Consider the following 22,043-nt stretch of genomic DNA (forward strand, 5'->3'; position numbering starts at 1 on the left):
CATTTTAGAAAAAAAAAGTTGGAATTTAAGGAAGTCCTCAAACTATTCCATTCCAAGTAATTTTATAGTCCATTGCTAGTATTTAAATAGGATACACCAAACATCAGTACTTAAGATTCGTCTGAGGTTAGTTACCAGCTCTCCAAACATAACCTATTTTTACTTCAGCCTTACAGCATGACAGCGCACAGCGCTCTTCCTAGGGGAACCAGTTTTAGCAAGAGCTGATCCAGCTTCTCTTTGCTATAAGGACCAAAGCTCAGTGTATTCCAGGGGGAGGGAAAAACTGAAATCTGATCAAATACATTAAAACACAGAATGACTTGGGTTGGCAGGGACCTTGTAGATCCAACCCTCCTGCCATGGGCAGGGACACCTTCCACTAGACCAGGTTGCTCAAAGCCCCATCCAACTGACCTTGAACACTGCAGGGACTGGGCATCCACAACTTCATTGGAAAACCTGTTCCAGCGCCTCACCGCCTTCACAGTGACGAATTTCTTCCTTATGTCTAATCTTAACCTACCCTCTGCTCAAGTAAAACCATTGCCCCATGTCCTGTCACTACAGGCCCTGGTAAAAAGCCACAACTCATTCTTACAAAACCTCTGTAAGTATTAAAAGTCCACAATAAGGTCTCCTCCTTTTCTTCTCAAGGCTAAATAGTGCCAACTCTCTCAGCCTGTCCTCATAGAGCTCCTCAGGTGCTCCAGCCCTCTGATCAAATTTCACTACAAATTCCTCATGGGATTAGCCTTCCCAAATTGAAAATGCTGTCAAATCATATTTCACCAAAAATCCGTACAAAATTACAACGGTGCAGTGTGACCTGACCTACAGTGTCACTTATGCTATTGTTTGTGTTGATCCTAAATGGTCCCTGAACACTGCCCAGCAGGGCAATTCCTAACTCGCCACAGACACTCCACGTTACAGGACACATTACTACAGTTCTGTCCAAGAAATATTTAGGGCTATGTTTGAAGAAAGCATTCTCCTAACACATCTGCATGCATTTCATTTTTCCTAAATAATTTAAACAAGTTTGCAAGGGATCAACATTGTATGCATTACGCTGATGTCATCATCACTGTGCTGCTTAAACATCCGCACTTTTAATATTAAAATATTAAACTACTGCCATGTCAATCAAACAGCAGTTTACTGGGAGACTAAATGGCTTCTCATGTTTCAATCAAAACAATAGAAATACTGACATACTGTGGCACAAAATTAGTATAAATAGACTTTATTGAAGTCAGTACCTTTGTACTGAAGCTGAAGATTGTGTCTACAGAAGCACAAGTTGTAACATTTCACAACTTCTAAAAGGAATGTCAACAATTACAACGATCATGCATACCATGGTCGATAATCACATTTTTAGAAGCATTTTCAACCATTTCTAAAGAAATGCTTAGAACATTGTTATATATAGAACTACTTTCAATAAACTGCAAAACATTGATTAGCTTTTCCAGTATGAGCTACAGTGTCAACACAAAAGGGAGGCATAAATGTTTAATTTATGAAATCAGAATGGAATATTTACTGTAAAGAAAAATTAAAAAGCTTTCAAATAAAGGCCATTATTGAACCAAAGTGAAGAGCACAACTTGAACTTTGAATCCTTTCATCTCTTAAAGCTGTCCTCTGAATAACTTCAGTTCAAAGCATAAATTCAGTACTGTGAGTATTCCTTGGACTGAAGTTTGGCAATGATGCGATCCAACTGTCTCTTTGCTTCGCACTGTGGAAAATTGCTCATGTCATAATATTGAGGGGCAATTTTCACCAGCCTGTCAAAAAAGGAAAAGCTTGTTACTGATACTCAAAACTTTAAGATGCATCTTAGAGAAATTCTACAAAGGGGGGAAACAAAGGTTATCCATTATTTTCAGCTCATTCTGCGATTCTAAGATTAATTGAATTTTACACACATGCACACACACATAAAATCTCAGTGCCATCCTGTGCAAGGGCTCAAGTCCAAAGCAAAAAGCACTCACGAGTCTCATGATATGCCCTGTGCAGCCATGTGCCCCTTACAGACCCTCACTGCTGCTGCAGTACCTGCCACGGTGGCCCACACAGCCAGAGCTGCTGCCTAATGTCCAAGGCCGCCAGCCACAGAAGTCCACCCAAACGTCAGTTTGTGTCCAAGTACAGTTCAGCCTTAGCTGCTTTAAGCTTAAAAATACAACTAAGGCCATATGAACATGCTTTACGCTATACAGTGTTTGTTGAGAAAAGATTTCTAAGGAACCACATTTTTCATTAAGATACTACAAGCTATATATGCTGCGTTTTCCAGCTTGCGAATCTTTAAACTCTTCCTGCACAACAGTAAAATTTCAGCAACTGAAGACCCTCCCATATCCCCAAAGCTTACAACTTGGCAGCTTAAGTATAACCTTAAAGACAGGCAAGGTGCTTCAGATCTCTGCTTGTCTGCAGAGGTTCAGGCCTCTATTTCCTTGATATACACTTGTTGAGGAATAAATATCATGACAAGGCAATTTGTACCACTATTACCACCTCTTTCTTTAGTATTTTAAGAAAGCACAAAATCCTGTTCAGCTCCTTCTGAAAGAAGCCAGATAAGTGAGGTCCTGGATCTTGAAAACAGAGGCACCTACTGGAATCTCTTAACTCAGGTATGCAAGTGGGTGCTTGGACTTATCCCCAGACAGGATCTTTCCAAACAGGCTCACCGAAGTAACTGTTTTTAAGTCAAGCATCTCTCTGTGCACTGCATACAGAGCCCAGGCACCATGAGTTCTAAACACAACTCCCACAACAAAAACCTTTAGTGATCTGCAACATCTCAAGTCCATGCCACTGCCATTCCTCAAACCATTTTAGTAAATATGGCTTCATAAAGAGTGAAAAGAATTACCTCAAGTTAAGAAAACGAAAAAGAAACACAAGAGCTGTACAGTAGATCACGACTGTTGCGAGACTTCAGCTTACCATTCTGGCTTGATGTCTGTACATGTCCGGATGTAGTTCTTCGTTGTAAGGACAAACTCATTATACAGCACCCATTCTGGTTTGTGATCAAGAACAGTGGAGGGATGCAACTGCACCACCTGGTTATCTTTTACAGTTAAGTAATGCCCCGTTCGCTCCAAATGTGCCACCTAAATAAAAAGACATTCTTTCATTACCACAGGCAATTTTTAAATGAAGCAATTTCAAGCTGATTGTTAAGTGTTCTATACAAAACGTACTATCCCAACTTTCAAACCCCTTCTAAATTTGGCACATTACTTGACCACTTCAACTATTCATGTTTTTTTATAGACACAATCAAGATGCCAGATGTTTTTGCTAACTGCCATGGTAAGTGTATATTCTAATATACAATTCAAGCAATATACAAAAATAGATATCACCCAAAGAGAAAAATCATTATTGGAACAACAGGAACGCAAACACAAGTACTGCAATGGAATTGGACAGGTTTGCACCATCACACAAAGCCAACTGTGGTCTACTACAGACATCTGCTTCAAACATTTAATTTGCAGTAGCCACTGTGGGACCAGTAAGCCACAATGTTGTCCTTTTATGAGAGAGGTCTTGTTACAGCATGAGCTTCAGAGCTGGAAAATGTAGGTTCAGCAACACACTTCTGTTGTGACCTTGGTGAAAATCAATTAACCTGTCTCTGACTAAGCTCCTTGCTCTATGAAAGGGAATAATGCCTACCTTGCCGAGATGCTCCGATACCAAATCTTAATGAGCTGGGTAAAGCAGACAGTTATCCTTAGAAGGATATCCTCTGTACAAACAGCTAATCTAACGGAACAGGTAACTAAAATTAACCCTCTGATACTGGAAATTGAAGATAACCTCTCCACTCATTACACACACACAAATACTGTAGAAAGATTAAACAGGATGGACAACAGCTGAAAGATGTCAAAAAACCACATTTTAGATCAGATCATCATCAGCTGGTTTCCTTTAATATAGATGCATACTCCTTTGTTTTCTTCCCTTTTTTTTTTAATTCTACATATAGCTTTTTTTTTTTGCCTAGTCAAAAGTGAATTCCACCTATTAGATTAAAACCTCAGGACTTCTAAAGCAACAGCTACCTCAAATTTTAAGTTAGAATAACTCCTTAGTAAGGAATTACTTACTTTGAGTGTGCTTCTCTTTTATATATTATGACATTATTATCCAGAATATGTTTTAGGACTAGAACAAAGTATTTCAATAGACTGCAAATCTTTTCACCCAAGATTTGAGAGATTACACTTCTACTTTATTTCAAGTCTGGGAAGCCAAGAGAGATTCCTTTAAATGGAGATTAACAGCACACTGTCTTTAACAATTTAGGCTTAATTTCATCCAACTCAATACAATGTTTGCAAAATTAAATAGCAGTATAGCTGCAAAACAGACTAGGCTAGACACTCATCTGTCAGAGACCTAGCACAAAGACAGCACACCATGCTGTAGGATTAGGCTTTTTTTCAAAGGATGTTCTGTTTAAAATCAATTTGATTTTTCAGATCAAAATACACATGCATACAAGAATATCAGAGTGCTTTATCTGTTCTAGTTCTTCCTAGAAAAGGACAGAACAAATCATTTATTTAGGTTTCATTTTAGAAATGCATGCTGTTAAAATTCAATACAATTTACCTTTAGCATCTCAGTCTCGCTCAGATGTACTGAAGTAGCAAAGTCTTATAATCTACCTTTCCCAAATACATACAATTTCCTTTTCCATGTAACTTATAATGATAGTGTAGTTGTATTTCTTGATTAATCTGTATTATTCCGAACTAAGTAAAAAGATTTCAAAATAACTAATTAAGCCTACTCAAAGAAAAATGCTACAGAAACGTACAAAGACCTCTGAATTTCCAGGGAAGGACAAGAACTGGAATAATACCAATTAAGAAGAAAATGTTTCCTTAGACCATTGATATCAGGGATTAAGCCACCTTTAGGTGGTTACATACTACTGTGACTGACTTCGATCCCAAGCCAACACTGACCCACAGTATTTATCCTACTGAGATGTTTCTAGGAAGTGTGCCTGTTGCCACATGCATCAGTGAAGAATTTCAGGGTCAGTAACAGCAATGCTATGAGAAATAACACAGTGAAGCTATGGCTCCACAGCAAGCCATGGTGATGTGCCAGCTGCTGCACTTTCCTGCTCCCTCCTGGCCTGAGCTGTTTCAGCACAGCTGATAGAGCCCATTCTTGCTTCCCCTTTGAAGGTGTAAGTGGCCTGCCAGGTCACTGAGCTGAAAGAATTTAGAAAGGCTCAGGCAAGCACCAAGGGTGACATAAGGGAGCGAACACTGACACATGGGAGGCAGCATACATACTTACACTCCTTTGAAACCCTGGCATAAAACCAATTCCAGTGCCTGCAAATGCAGGGGTAGTTGGACCAGGTGTCCTCCAGAGGGCCCTTCCACCACAACAATTCTGTGATGTTTTTCACAGTATAAAAAACCCACAATCTTCCACAGAAACCACAGGACGATACAGAGTATGTCTAGTAAATGGGTTCATTTTTTGATAAGCAGTGGTAGTAAGCAAGATATTATGAACACACCTGAACCCCAAGATCATCAAAGAATCTGTCATTAGTTTAAAACTTTTGTGAATTAGACTACCTAAACATGACTCTAAAAGGATGGCCAAGAGTCAAGCCAGCTCATCTCTGCAACAGATTACTATGCAGCCCCAGAAAGCCCACCTGGCTGATGACTTAAGAGACAATTATAACGCTTTTATCAACATGACAAACCTAGACAGCAACAGTGGCACATGCCACCACAGGAAAATGTTTTAGTTCAAGTTCTTGTCACAATTTTAGTAAAAATTACACATTCTCCCCTCTGAAATTTTAAATATGCTTGTGATTATTTATTATCTATCATGTCATTGAACCTAGAGGCCCAATAAGGGGTCTTTAGTCAAACATGTCTAACACTGTAAATACAAATGCATTTAAAAGGTCAAAAGCAGAAATAGTATCACAAGATCCAGGCTTTTTATATTTAAGGTTACAAATTTTGGCAGGTTAGTTCTGACAGACAGTTTAGATGGTTCCTTGTCTGTCTTTCTGACAAAAGAATACTAGCACGCACCAAAGGAGCAGCACTGTCAGTTGCCTGGACTTCTGAAGTTTCTGCTTGCAGTGCACGCAAGAGTGTTTCTGAATCTATTAAAAAGTTTTACACCATTCTTCTGCACTCTTAGAATAAAATGAATACCATTAAATGCACCAGTGGCAAATCATCTGACATCTAATTTTCTGTACACTATTGGTCAATTAAGTTATCCTCTGCAGTGACAATGATATAACCTGTGTTTGACTAAGCCACATCTTCTAGAAAAGGTTCCAAGTTTGATCTGTATACATTTGTGTCCAAGAACGCCAATGGCATCCCAGGGTACATTAGAAGACCATTGCCAGCAGGTCCTGGGAGGTGATCTTGCCTCTCCTATTCAGCCCTAGTGACCTGCATCTGGAGTTCTGTGTCCAGTTCTGGGCTCCCCAGTACAAAAGAGACATGGAGCTCCTAGACTGAGTCCATCAGAGGGCAACAAAGATAATTAAGGGACTGGAGCATCTCTCTTACGAGGAAAGGCTGGGGGAGCTGGGCCTGTTCAGCCTCAAGAAGAGACAACTGAGAGGGGACCTCATCCATGTCTGTAAGTATCTGAAGGGAAGGTGTCAAGAGGATGGAGCCAGGCTCTTCTCGGTGGTGCCAAGCAATAGGACAAGAGGCAATGAGCAGAAACTGATGCACAGGAAGTTTCACCTGAACAGGAGGAAGAAATTCTTTACTGTGCAGGTGACCAAGCACTGGAACAGACTGCCCAGAGAGGTTGTGGAGTCTCCCTCACTGGAGATATTTAAGCACCATCTGGATGCAAACCTATGCAATGTGCTCTGGGATGACCCTGCTTGTGTTGGAAGGTTGGACCAGATGACCCACTGTGGTCCCTTCCAACCTGACCCATTCTGTGATTTGAAAACATCACAGGACTTGTTTCCACCTTTGAATTTTGATGTAAATTTTCAACTATCAATTCTTCTTCTACCTCCAATAGTAGATTGGAAATACAATGATAAAAATCTAAGTTCTTTATGACAACTGGTAAAAAACAAACAAATCACTAAGAGAAAGATAACTCATCTTTAAGATATTTTGTCATTTGCTTCCCTTTTTCTGTTCAATTTAAAGTTTCCTTAGCTTACTTCCTGTACTATAACTTTTTTTGCTTACTCTTTACCACACAGTTACTTCAGCTAAGATTAGTTTTCCATGAATATCATGGATAAGTCACCATTAAGTGGTTACATACTCCCGTGACTTACTTCAATCCTGAGCTAACACTGTGCTACAGTATTTAAGCCTGTTTAGGTGTTTCTATAAAGTATGCTTAGTTCTCCTACTTCTGTTGCGTAAATAATCTACACCTAGTTCTTGAATTTTATTACCAAAGTACGATTATATTAGTTGTACAATTTGCCAATTCCTCTCCCTTCTTAAGACAGGCTGTGTCTGGCACTGAAGTACTGAAAAAGCAGTATTTCTTTCATGTATTTTAATTTCAATGAGCAGCTTCTTAGCAATTTAGCAAGCATCACCCTTGCTCTATTTTACATATATTTTGCATATTCTGATGTGTGATACAGAAACATATTTTAAAAAAATTTTGCACAATGAAAACTGTAAGAAATCTTAGATTTAGCATGAAAGTTTTACAAGTCACTTAACTTCTTGTCAATATCTATCTTTCCCAAGTCTTACTATACACAGAACTGTTGACAGTTTTAAACTATTCTACTACTCACTTTGTCTACGGCAAATTTACTGGAATTCAAGTTTGCATTTAAATATGAAGGGTAAAGAGATGATTCATCACCAACAGAAATTTCACATTTATCCATCGCTAACACCGAATCGAAGGCAGGCAAACATACAGTACTTAGTACTGGTTATGTAATTAGTACTATTACAACAGTTAATACAGGCCTGTGCTGTCTGACATCAACCACAGGTCTTGGTTAGTACAGAAAATTCTACAGTGCAATTTTATGACTGGTTTTATGACAGTAGGCAATTACCAAAGTATAAAACAATTCAGCCAATGAGAACTATTTCAGGGCAATGGTTGCTACTGCTTTTTCCACTTCATACTGCATTTTTAAGCTTAGAGAGTTTGAAGAATCACTGCCATGTGTTGTCCACAGACTTAGTAATTTACATACAGAAACTATCTATGGTATGCGCACACGTTTTGCAAGTGCTCACACTTGGAATTTCACACATATTCTGTACTAAGAGGACAAAGAATGATGTATGCTTTTCATTACTTGAGTTTTCTGAACAAGAGCCCCAAAATGCCAGAGTCTGAGCATCAGCTTAGAGAGGGTATAATGCGTATACAGGTTACACTTTTAAGTACTTCAGCTGCCAGTAAATAACACCTCTGGAGTATTTATAATTTTTCTACTGAAGGTTACTCAAAGCAACATGGAATTCATGAGGTCAAAGAGGTATCACACTATCATGGAGGTTAAAGAATCAAAGAAACCAATGAAAATGGACTCTAACACTTTAAAGAAGAAGAGAAACTATTGAAATGGCTTCCACTCCAAATACCTTCAACAGGTCTGCCATAGTTATCTCTTGATTCAGCCCAAAAATTCCATTAGGCATTGTGGGTGAGGGAGGTGGTAGACAACCCATTAACCATGGAAGCCCAAGTAGACTTCTGAAGAGGCTTTATTTTTCATCTGTGTGAGTCTACTACTCTATTCACAGCAAAAATATAAAGTCAAATCTTTCACTCCTGAGACACGGAGAACAAAAAGCTACCTGCACCAACAGATCAGTTCCCCATCCATGGGAATAGGTGTTTTCTAATAGGAACTCTTCTTGAGGAAGACTCCGAGTAACATAAAACAAACATAAAACAAACTTGACAGCACACCAACTTCCATGTACATGACCTCCCCACAGGTCCAAATAAGTGACAGAAGCCATAGGGTATGGTGCCAAACAGAAGCACAGCTGTGACACTCAAACATGTCTTGGGGCCCAAAATGGACTGTTGGGCAGAACTATTGTCTTTCAAAACATCTATAGAATTAAAGGTGTAGGTGGGAACACTAAAGTGTTCCCCAAGAAATATGCAGAAAACATGTCCCAAATGCAACACCGAACACAGTGACTAACCAGCTTTTCTGAAAGGTTACAGCAAGCCAGGCTTTAGAACCACTTTAATATTTAAAAGCAGCCAACAGCCTTAATCTCGTATTTGCATTATAGTGAAATGCAGTTCCTGACATCGATATTCTTGTATTCTGAAAACCCAGAAACACGTGTCTGTTGCAGACTGGCTGGCTGAGCCCAGGGAAGGCACTGTTTCCTTGGCAGGGGTGATTTAAACGAACACAGTGCCCAACTCTGTGCCCCAGTTCAGGTGTGCTATGTGGGTGCCTGTCAGGCAAATGGCAAGAGTTTCAAACAGCATATTACAGACCTGCTCCAGTACTCCAGTAATCTGACTCATGTAATTTAAAAGTGAAATATAAGTATGGAAAAGCATGCAAGAGAAAATACTCTCCTTCTATAAAGATTACATATAGTTAATGTTTATATACTACTATACTTCCCTGTTTTGTATCACATTGCAAATAATTTAGAACTACATATTCTGCACGACTTAGAAATCTTTATAAGTAACTTTTTAAGTTACTTCCTCAGCTACCCAGAAGTTAGTGGCCATCTCCTGACTGGTCAAGCCAGAAATGATATTTTGATACTAGTAAGACTGCCTACAAATTCTTTGCCAAATAAGATTTGTTTAAAAAGCGTGATACTTGAGTAATAACCAAGCAACCTGACAAAGACTAGGTGGCAATATAGTTAGCCATGTATAATTTAAGTAACATTCATTAAGTTTTGACAAATTATAACAACCATACTAACATTATGAGCCACATAAACACTGAACTAAGTTACCTATGAGAATACACACATACCTGCATGAAATACCCAGTAACTAATGCCTTTCTGATGTTGATGTAATAGTCTCGGCTGGTAAAGTCTGTGCTTCTACGGGGCAAATTAAATCTATCCATGATTCGTGACAGCTGTTGGCGTACATTGTCTGCAGACATCAGGGACCTGTAGTTAATGAAGTTGTCATAACACCACTGAACCGACTCATGATCTGCAACATTAGAAAACATGAATCAAAATTAGAACATGTAAATAAAATAGCAACTAACAAACTGATCAGTCAGATGAACCAGAAAAAATATCCATAAACTTTTATAGATGACAGCAGCTTTTAGTTTGTTCAGCTGATTTCCTACATTAGGTAACTTGCCAAAACTGCTTTCTAGTCAGGAGGCGTGTGGTCAGGACAGAAAAAAATCAGTTTTTTTCTCCTCACCAACACAACATACACACAATCACTGATGTTCTGCTGAAATACCACACACCACTAAACTTTGGACATTTCAAAAATCACACCCTGTAAGTAAAAAAATCGTCTTCCAAACCTGCAGTGAAAAACATAACTTTACGTAAGGAGCACTGCAATCTTTAACTGTAGCATGCAAACACGCAAGATGATTGTACATAACTGCTGTATTTTAGAAATGAAATCCCCTTAAATTAAACATTCAGGCAACAGCTAAGAGCTATACAGACTTTTAATGTGATGCACCTCACAGCAGATTAAGTAAATGTAGGTGGCTGGTAAAATACAGCAACTGTAACACAACTCTGTACTCTCATGTTACCCTTCCTACTGCTGAAGGCTCTAAGAAGAAATTGCTAAAACAGCAAGTCTCTGCCATGCTATCAGGATAAGTACCTGCATGTTTCACATTCCCTACCAATTCTGTTACTTTTCAAGTAATGCTCTTCTCATCTTTGTCAGTTTAATAATCCAACAAAGCCTGTCTTAACAAGAATTAAGACTTAAGGTAACTCCTTAGGAGTGAGACTTTTCTTAATTTGCATTGAAAAGAAGGAAAGTTATGTAATTTGAGGTAGGTCCAAGTTCTTTCTGTGCTTTATCTTACAGAATATATGTTAAATCAAGTATGAATGATGAAGCTCTTGTACAGTTAGGATTCTACTGTATAGTGAAGTACCACAGCATGTTACTTTCTGAGCCACCTGAACTGTGCATCATAGATAACCCATAAATATCTTATATTGTTCTAGATACAAATAGTAACAGTATTTTATCTTCTGATTCCAGAAATCAATTCACAATTTCAAAGCAAAACTGAACAAAAGATGATTCCCAAAATAATTCCACCCCTCAGTAACCAGAGTATGAAAGCAGCAGCTTCCAGAAACATGCCCACACAGAATGTTTGCAAGACATCGTGGATCCTTGTTAACTAAAAAGCTGACAGAAAAACACAAGCAACACATCTCCAATTTAGAGGTGTTTAACAAAAGTTTCTCAGCTATTGTTTTAAACACATGGAATAAATTTGTTGGGACTTTTACTCTGGATTGCCACATGATGACAGTGTTAGAAGGTTTCAATACAAATTTTCTAAATCAAAACTGAAACAGAAAGGAGCACTAAGCTGCAGGGTTTCTACTCAAGGTAAAAACTGTTGCTTTTCTGTTTGCTTACAGGAAAATGCAACTGGAGCATGTAATTTAACCTCGCTGGCAGTTAATAGTAATCTTTTTACTGGCCACCAGCGTAAGTCACGTAAAAAAAGTGTGACACTTAGGTAGTCATTTTTTAAGAGAACTAGTTTTACCTGTTCATTCCTATCTTTTTCAAGCTGCTAAAATATCCTTCAGCTATGCTGTGGAGGACCACACATTTTCCCTAAATTCCATACACAGAAAGGACACAAATTAAATAAATGTATTGCATGGCTCCAAGTTACTTCTTGTTGATGCATCATCCCTTTGCCTCTCACCTATTCTAAAGCCTTATTACAGAATTCCTAACTATATTAAAAAGTTAGGATTAAAAAGGTTTTGGTTCTAGGAACATATCCTTCTCCAAATTCACAGCATTGAATTCACACCAATTTCTGCACTGCTTTCCCTGATAAATCACTAAACAATTATGCAGATTTTTTTATAATTAATGTCAGATAAACTTCCAATATTTCTTAATTATAGGAACACTTGCTTCCTTCTGTCCAAGGTTACTCGGCATTGATTTAAAAGCCTGGCTTGTCTCCATGCTCATCAGTTCATTACATGATTTCTTGGGTAGTTTTTTGGTTTTGTTTGATCCCCAAAGGCAAGTAGAACTTAAATAATAAAACCCAAGCCCAAGCCTTCCAAACTGCCCTTGGAACCCAGGAACGAAAGCTGACAGCACAAAGCATTATAAATAATTTCCCAAAACAGACAGACTTACTTTGCTTGAAAGCATGGTAGACATTCAGCAACGTCAAATGATCTCCATCTATGTGGGCAAACCTCATCTTGGCTTCATCTGCTGCTTTCTTTGCTTCCGTGGGGCGAACAAAACACTGTGGGACTAAACAAGGTTGGTATGGGCCCAACACAAACGCCCATATCGATGAGTCACGCATTCACAGATAGAGGAACAAGGCCTAGCTAGGTCAGTTCACAGAGCATAGGGCAGGGCAGGATGGCCTCCAACTGCATCTTGGACTGTTTACTACCATGATTTGGTACATCAACACCTAACCACATCTGTAAGACAAGAGGGTTTCAAAGCTACAGAGTACCTGATTATTTTAATAGAACTATATGTAGGCATCAAAATCTCTAGTCTGAAGGCCATCAAGATTACCTGCTGGAAGGCTAAACAGATCTTAGTTCAAATCCAGTGCTGATAGCTCTACCAGGAGCTAGTACATCAAAATCTCTAGTCTGAAGGCCATCAAGATTACCTGCTGGAAGGCTAAACAGATCTTAGTTCAAATCCAGTGCTGATAGCTCTACCAGGAGCTAGTACCCCATGGAATAAAACACTTTAACTGCAAATTGCTTTTTCAGAAAGCCCCTACAGACAGAGTAAAGAAGATAGTTCTGAAACTGTACTGCACAGTACAGTCTAAACAAACATGAGTTTGAATTATCAAAGGTCTGCTACTAGCCAGAACACACTAGTCAAGTCTCTTCCCAGATGGTATTGTTATCAGCACTGGTATACAGAAACATGTGAATGAAGGTATTAATAAGTCTAAAGGTTGTGATGGTAGCGGTAGTGGTGGAAGGTTAAACTGTCCTTTGGCACTACTTCAAATAAAAAACATATTAAAAAAATGCAACATGATGAGCTTTCTCCTATTATTTTATTCTCTTAAACACATCTGACTCAGTCTGACTTGAGTCCAAAAATCATGTTTTTCCACCTCCTTTCCAAATACAGACTAGCAAAGACCACAAATAGCATTGCAGCCAACCTAATTCATGGTCTGTCAACATTCTAGTAAGTTTGTAAGATTGATACTAATTCAGGAGATCTTGAAAGTACTTATAAAAGAGGTCTGTTGGAGCAGGGAGGTTGGACCAGGTGACCCACTGTGATCCCTTCCAACCCTACCCATTCTGTGATTCACTTTACAGAGATCTACAGCGTAAAAAAAATCAGTTGTGTTTAAAGTAGATGTAATTTTTAAGAGGTTAAATTTCAATAAAATTAATGCTAAGATGTTACAAATCCTCTATCTATTTCCATCTCTTTGAGACTACATTAGCTTTCGCATAACTGAAGCCCAGCAATCTCATGAGAACACCTCTTTGCATATGATCTATCAGATGAGGGCTTTTTTGTGGGGTGTTATGTGGTTTTATTTTATTTTATTCTTAAATTTGCATAAAAGCCCCAAAGCACTAAATATGTGAGCTGAATACTGGACGGAACTTGAGAAAAAAAATACACACTGCAATAGTGAATCACATGGTAACAAATCAACAAAGACCAATGCATTAAAGACAATGGAAATGCAGGTGTGAAATAAACACCCTGAATAGTGGGTCCTGCATTTGAAAAAAGAGATAATATAATTTTAATTTCAAACTCAGATTAATAAAAGCAAAATCCAAATTATTCTATCACTGTCTTAACTGTTTTGAATAAGTAATAGCACTTTCCATACCACAGCAAGACACCAAAGCTCTTATAAAATGAAGTACAATCATTTGATCTGCTCATTTATTCAGTGCTATTTTTGCTCCCTTTCTGGTACCTAGTTTCCCATTCAGTCCAAACTTAATACATGGATTACTATCCAAAGCCTGACAATCTTTATGAGGACTTTAGGCACCAAAACATATAATCATGCTGCTGGTTTATAAAAAAAGTGCTTGCTTTGGGAAATAGTCCTCACAAATACCAGGATTACGTGAGGGGTTTCTTTAAGAGCAGTATGTTAGTTATAACACGCACATTAACCATCTTCAATCCATTTTTTATTCCCTCCCCCACTTATTAATCATTATATTAATTGTGCCTTAAAACAAAAAAAGGCACTATCATGACCTGGGAAAAGGTAAACTGGAAGAGGAGTAAGGCAAATCAGTTGAAGGCCATTGACAAAAATATTAGACTGACTTGTTCTGTAGTAGATATTGGCAGAAGGGAAGAGAAAGACAGGCACCAACCTACCACCACCTCCGCAATTAAGCCTACCATTTAATTAAAAAAAATATTATGATTCTGCCCTGCCCATCTGCTCTGAGTCTGAACAATCATAACTCTGCAACAAACATTTTATCTTGTTCTTAAAAACTTTCATATATATATACTGTAAGACTAAACTGAAGCAACAGATTTTACACTTAGTCAAAATGGTTTTTTTTCTCTATCCAACCAAGTTAAGTATGTCAGCAGCACACCTGTGCTGTGGAGAGCACTGGTAAAGTAGCACACCCCAAAGACAAAAGAGTACTTAGGAGTAAGAACATCCCCATTTGTTGCTTGTCCTATGACCTATAACCATAAATCAACATCAGTTCTATGTAACCGGGAACTTAAAAACAAATTTGTGTGGTAACATTTTCCTCCCCATCAAGCTCTCTCAGCAAGCAGCTCTGCTCTGACACAGAGCTATTCATGTGACACAGCAGCAAAGTACAGCTGTGCACTTAAGTCAATTCTTATAAAGATACATCCTCGCCCCAAGTTTCTTTTTTCCCTTTAAAAGTAATGACTGTTCTCCAGTTTTGCCACTTAATGACTGAAAAGTGTACTTCATGTACAAGCTTGTGGTTTAATATAAATTAGACTGTAATCCCTTTGGGAATACTGAGATCTATCACAGTGCAGAAGGATGCACAATACGTAACAGATGTCACTGCCTTAAACTAAGCGGCTGAACTGACATTTCTGATCCTGTCAATGAGCCTGAGTAGAAATTTCTGTTCCATTACCCTGATTCCCTCCCCCCACCCAACAACTCAAATATATACACTTTTAACTGATATTAGGAGCAAACTCTTTAGCCATTTTATGTGTCTTAATTTCTTAACATTACTACTGATTAGGTTCAAGATCTTTACATAAATCTATAATGACTGAACCCATATATGAAGTTTTAAAAAACAATTCTAATTTTATTAGAAATACATGATTTTTTTTATGTGGAAAACTCAAATTTCCCCCAAACTGAAGATCTGCATTTTGTTTAGTATCTCTTTTCCTGCTATTACCTGACAACATGGCAGTAATAGATAGGACCTCATTAGAACAGTTGTAGTCACAGCTTGCAATAACCATTTTAGCCAGCTGTGGGTCCAGTGGAAATTCAGCCATCATGGATCCCAATTCAGTCAAGTCTCCATCATCATTTAAAGCAGCCAGGTAATTTAAAAGCTCTAAGGCTCTCATCAGAGTTTCAGGAGCTGAAAGAAAAAAAGTATGTAAGTAGGCACATTAACCAAACTGCTCTGAATCAGCAAAAAATGAGGAAGCACAGACTATTATAAGCTATCTTTTTGGTTTTTTTGTTCTCCATTCACTAGCATCCAAACACAAAACTGCTACCAAATTCAGTAACACACACCCAGGTGCGAATGAATACGGGTACGGGGGAGGAAACAAAATTCATTTAAAAAAGCTTTAATCACAAGCTTTAAATATTTGGAGATTACTGCTTTTCAAAATTCAGACAGCAGTGGCATTGTGATATACTCAGTATCATAGTAATATCACTTCCTCTCCCAGCAGATACCCTTTCCCTTGTTCCATACCAAACAGATCAATACAGCCCTAAAATCTCAGCCATGTCATCTTTAGGTATCTACAGTCTTTCACGAAGCCAGCAAGAATGTTCTCTTAATCCTGCCTTTCTCATACAGAGTCTGTATTAACCCACAAAATAAAACAGAAAGAAATTCAAGTATTCAATTATAGAATTTACAGAACTTCTAGAATTCTAGAAAAACACAACTACTTAAAAGCTTACAGACTATGTTATATTTTTATTTGAGGGGGGGAAAAAACAACTAGCTAACATATTTATATATGGCTGATCTACATTTTTAATTAGCAATATAAACCAGTTATTTTGGAAGCATATATGAACATTTAACACTTAGAAAGAAGATACACAATAACTTTATAGTTTGAGCCAAAATCATGTACTCAGCTTTAACAACACTAGCCAATTTTACACAATTAGAATGTGTAATCAAGGTGATAAGTAAAAGAATTTCAAATAATAGACTTTCTAATGCCCATAATTTTCTCTTATTCTCTACAGGCAAGGGGCATTCAGTAGATTCCTTGGTTCCATTAAAAGCTTTTACACAGACAGAAATACAAAAAGCTTGTTTTAATATGACACAGAGCACTAAATTTCAGGATAAACAAACGACATTCCTTACAGACTACAATTAAAAAAAAAAAAAAAAAAAGAAAAGGTAAAAGAATTTATTCCATGTTGTCATTATATAAAATAGTCACAAAAATAAAGATTGGAAAGATGGAAATAGATACCTGGAGGATCCATAAAATCAAAGTGCACCAAATCATCTATACCAAGCTTCTTGAGCTGTAATACTACAGATCCTAAGTTAGATCTCAAAATTTCAGGGTATGTGTTGTCCTGGGGGGGAGGGGAAAAAAAAGACAATTCAAAACGCTTGTTCTTCCAAACCCTTTATAGTCCAGAAGCATTCAAATTCTGATTTTGTTTAACAGCATGGCACTCAACTACCTGAATCAGGTGTGCTTATAATCTACAAGAAGTAACCTTACCTGCATTTCAGTTTTGTAAGCCTTCTCTGTGTAGAGCCTGAAGCACTTGCCTGGTCGAGTACGGCCAGCACGGCCAGCTCGCTGCTGAGCAGAAGCTTTACTGATCGCAGTCACCAGCAGAGACTCCACTCTGATACGAGGGTTGTACACCTATTTGAAAGTGGAAGCAGAGCAGGAAAGAAGGAAAAGAATAAACAGGTCATGGATAAGACAACTATCTGAAAAACTAAAGACTGCTTTAAATGTATTGTCAAGCACAGCTTCTGACTAGGAAATCACAAGTTGTATATATCTGAAAGGAGAAAAAAAACTTGCTACAAAATGCTCTGGATCAGTGACAGAGAGCTTCAAATACAACTGTCTAGAGAACAGCATTTTTTATTCATCTGTTAACAGCAACTCCTGCCAGCCTCCCTGTTCTCCTTAAGTGTGTGTATTTTTAGGTTAAGATTTTCATGGCAAAAGGAACACGTCCAATTTGTTCTATAGAGTGCTAAACAATCATGTTGCTCAAAAAATTCCATAAAAAAAGTTGTCTTGATGTAATTATGAGGTTGAATAATCATGTTCTAGAGATCAGAAAAATCTAACATTAAGGTTGAACAGAACAGTAAAAATGAGGCTGATGACAAAACAAAACTATTTCAAGGCTACATGCAGACTGCCACAGTAAAAAATACGTGCTGGAATTTACTGTAAAATTTCCACTGCAGTCATAGATAAAACAGCAGCCCTGCCAAGTCAATAGGGCTCATGGAAAGGAATATACTGTAAAAAAAGGCAGTATCAGACAGTAGTTTCAGCTGAAGATGTTCTTGGTTCCTGTTTTAACACCTTTCTGGTGTAAGTATAAAATCTGTACAAAAACTTTAGTTCTTTCTACAGAAGGTATTCTTCTGGTATAAGAACTACCTGTGAAAAAACCTCAGCCTAAATGGTGATGGAAACTTGTGCATGAAGATGCACTGTTACCGTACTCACATTCTGCTGTATGTCTGCCACATTTTGCCAAAGTTTAAAAGGCTGACAGTGTGTATTGGTGTTAAAAAGTCTAAGAAACCAAGTTGTAAAGAAAGTTACAGTTAATGAAAAAACTAAATTATGATTATGATATGCATTTTATTCTTTCTTTAGTTATTGGGTTGACTACAGGAAAACTACTTCCGTTCCTCTCAACATCCTATGATGTTCCAAGAATCACAGTACGAGCTCGATTACAATCTTCAGGGCTGCAACAGGACATGATAAATACTGATATAAAACAGTATGTATCATTTCTTTCTTCTTATTTTAGTGCTGGAGTTTTCTATTGGAGTGACTTAAAAGAAGAGGAGGCTTCTAGCACCAGTTTTAATTTATTTTCATACAATTTCTTAGTTTTACTTGAGCATTCCCAAGCATAGACACAAAGTACAAAACCAACCATCCTAAAGTATTTAGAAAATCCACATTCCAGGCCCAATTCTAAGTTCTCACGTTTCTTTTTATTTTTTAAAATAAAATTCTTCTATCTAAAATTTGCAGACTAAATGCAAACCTGCAAGCTAAAAATAAAACAAAAACTCAACAACCAAGTTTAAGATTTCAAATGGAAAAAAGACCTGGTGTCTACAAAGGGAACAGCTACCTGAGCAAACCAGATTCCAGCATCTTTCCTACTATAAAGAAAGAGAAGACAGAATAGCATTTACCTTCTGTTTTGCAAAGCCAGGATCAATCACAAACACAACACCATCTATTGTTAATGATGTCTCAGCAATGTTAGTGGACACAACCACCTGTCAAGAAAACCCAAAAAACCAAACAATTAAATGAAGCTACTGCATTGTGAACATGAAGAGTTCTGATTTTGTCTCTTCACAAACAATTTTCAGCAAACTTTCCTTCACTGCACCAGTAATGACCAGAGCTGCACTTTAACACTTTCACAGGATGATCTGAAATCAACCCAATGAACTTCTAGTGAAAAGAGCAAATTTTGTCCACTCTTTTTGCTCCCCTATGAGTCTATTAACAACATAACAAATGTTAATTTTGAGAAAAAGAAACAGAAGAGCAAAAATTTTACTTATGAAACTGCTATTCAAAATTTTTCTCACTTGTCAGGTACAAAATGACAAATTACACTGGATCCCTTTAACATCATCTGTTAATTGCAGCTTTTTACCTTTTTTGAAAGCCTGAACAGTACAAACTGGTTAAATAATATTAAATCAGAGGTTATATACAGTACCACCACAGTACTTTCTTTTATTTGATTTGCAATAAAGCAGTTATCAATACAATCCAGCTAAAATCCTGAACAATGTGTATTTAATTTTAACTTTGTCTTTTTCTGCCTCCAGATGTTCAAACACTGTTACAGATCTTTAATGTTACATTCTTAAATTTCTATAAACTTTCTGAAGGCTAAGTCTTGTGCAAAAATTAAAGGCGATACCAGAGTTCTGAGGCTTAATTTTGCCACCATTTAAATTTTGTGTCCAGAGATGCAGTGTAACAGTCTATAGATACCATTAGCTCTCATCCCAACAGTAACTACACTGAATCTCATTATTAGCACATTTAATCAGCTATCTCAGAAAAGACCCAAAACTTGTTCGGCACTTCATCAAAACTACTTACCTTTCATGTCTTAATTTCAGAGCATTTTGTCATCGCTGTTTTCAGTTGAGCAATTACAACTGGAGAGGCCCCAAACACTCTGTTCAGTATTACAATGAAGCCAGTGGCTGGACTAGACTGATAATCCCACTGATTTTCCTTCCCACTGGCTGATCATTTTGCCAGTCAGCTACTTATTACACTCAGCTTGTCTCTTCTTAAGTAGACTTAAGGTTTAAGCTTGCCCAAATACTACGACATATTGGAAGCAATACTTTGGTGGAAAAAACACTGTCAATTTGCAATTACGGTGTTTCACCCTGAAACAATGTGCTACTTAGAATTCCTCAAACAAACAAAAAAAATCCTGTACACATTTCATTCTCATGTAACCTGCACATATTACGGAGACAGATAAAGAAATAAAGGCCGCAAACATAAATGCAGTTCAGTGCAAAATTGCAATATATTTTCATAAAAGATTTGCAAGCCATAAATATGCAAATTAAACTGACACTTCCACGTTAAAAGGCCAGTCAATCCACATTCAACTTGCTGTTACAGAATATACCTCATCTAAAAGGTTCCAGGTTTTTCTGTATCTGCTAACGTACAGAACTGTCCATATCCAAAATCTTCAAACACCAATTACAGAGAAGTGACAAAAGATTTTGGTCCTGCTTTTAATCACTGACTTCTATTAGGACACTTCAATACCAAGAACTCAACACTTGTTAGTATGCTTAGTCCAAAAAGGTACAGCAATTTAACTTGTACCTGAATTTACTTAATTTATACTTGAATCATACGAAGTTTCCAAAGGTAGAATGAAAAAAGTTATTTACACAGTGGATTTTGTTCTATGTACAGATATTATTTGTAAATGTAACCGCTTAAAAAAACTAAAATTCATTAATGTAAAAACACAAGGAATTCAAAAAAAAGAAAAAAAAAAAGTGATGAAATTACACCACAACTTTCAAGCCTAAATCCAAGTACAAAGTTACCTGGAAATCAAACAACTGAAATTAGCACTAAACTACATAAAATAATAAATTGTACCTAAATAGCTTTAGCTGCAGTTTTGCAGTTACTGAGACAAATTTAAACACCTTATTTTCAATATTAAAATAGATATAGCATCTACATCTAAAAATACATCTATATTGCATATGTATTAAGCAGCAATGCTTAAGACTGCTGAAACAAACTAGAACAGTTTGAAAAGAAGGGATAAGACAGGGAGCCTTTAACATGGGATAAGAATAGAAACGTTCTTTGTTAAGTCATCTTCATATTCCTCCACAGTATCAATTAAATACTCTGATTAACTGTGAGTTTTTATCTCTAATATTAAGCTTTCTCACAATAATAGCTGCTTTTTCCTAGCCCAAAGAGGAACAAAAAAAAGTGCTAAGTTATCAAGCTGTGTCACTACTAGCTGTTACCATCACGGCTACTGCAAGATGCCACAAAACTTCCAGTATCTTTCCTTTCACAAAGTTAAAGCTCAGGAGACACTGCAAGCACTTCACTTACATTTTTATGACCATCAGAGCCTTTGAAACAATACACACCACCTGCTAGCTCTCTCTTCAGCAGTTCTAAAACCTAAGTTTGACTCCCAGAGGAGACTGGTTTTAAGATACGGAGGCACAGCAACACATGGTTTTTCTTTACAGATCTTGATCACCAAAACCAACTGAAACTAAACCAACATTTTAACAAATTTACAACACAGACACACTTTCACTGATAGCTAGATTTGTTATGAAGATAAAAACTAAAACATGGAAGCCAGAACATTTCAGCCAAAGCAGGCAAAGAGGAAAAGTAAATTCATAGGTCTGAGTCTGCTGCCTATTTATTGTGTCTACAGTTGGTACCCTTTGGGTGTAACAATTTTTCTTGTAGTGAAATAGCTGCTACACCAAGAGTGTCTTCCTCTCAGAGACTGGTACTGGCTCTGACAGTTCAACATAACAAAAGCTACACTCTGCACTTGTTATCCTCTTATGCAGAAAACCAAAAACTGCCTATCTTGAAGGGCACAATTTTAAATATGAATGAAAATTTAATGAAATACACAGCCACCACTTGTTCGTTACTTAAGAGCAATTTCATTCATTCAAGTCATTTACTAATACAATCTTGATGCAGCATTAGTTTCGTGATTTCAGACTGAATGCTTCCTGCAGTCAACTTCA

General features: G+C 37.3%; 1 protein-coding gene across 1 annotated transcript in view; it reads right to left on the reverse strand.

The window, feature by feature from the left end:
- Positions 1-1,233: 1,233 nt before the first annotated feature.
- Positions 1,234-22,043, reverse strand: part of DHX15 (DEAH-box helicase 15) — a 44,809-nt gene continuing 23,999 nt past the window's right edge. Inside the window, exons 7-14 of the mRNA XM_027713755.2 lie at positions 18,924-19,010; positions 17,233-17,382; positions 16,972-17,080; positions 15,684-15,875; positions 12,418-12,540; positions 10,043-10,233; positions 2,974-3,143; positions 1,234-1,799 (exon numbers count right to left, since the gene is read on the reverse strand). Coding sequence (XP_027569556.1) covers positions 1,682-1,799; positions 2,974-3,143; positions 10,043-10,233; positions 12,418-12,540; positions 15,684-15,875; positions 16,972-17,080; positions 17,233-17,382; positions 18,924-19,010 — 1,140 coding nt within the window. The 3' untranslated portion in view covers positions 1,234-1,681. The remainder of the gene's footprint in view (positions 1,800-2,973; positions 3,144-10,042; positions 10,234-12,417; positions 12,541-15,683; positions 15,876-16,971; positions 17,081-17,232; positions 17,383-18,923; positions 19,011-22,043) is intronic.

The sequence above is a fragment of the Pipra filicauda genome, unplaced genomic scaffold (genome assembly GCF_003945595.2).
Source record: "Pipra filicauda isolate LSUMZ 115617 unplaced genomic scaffold, ASM394559v2 scaffold169_size1572857_pilon, whole genome shotgun sequence".
In the NCBI taxonomy this organism is placed as follows: Eukaryota; Metazoa; Chordata; class Aves; order Passeriformes; family Pipridae; genus Pipra; species Pipra filicauda.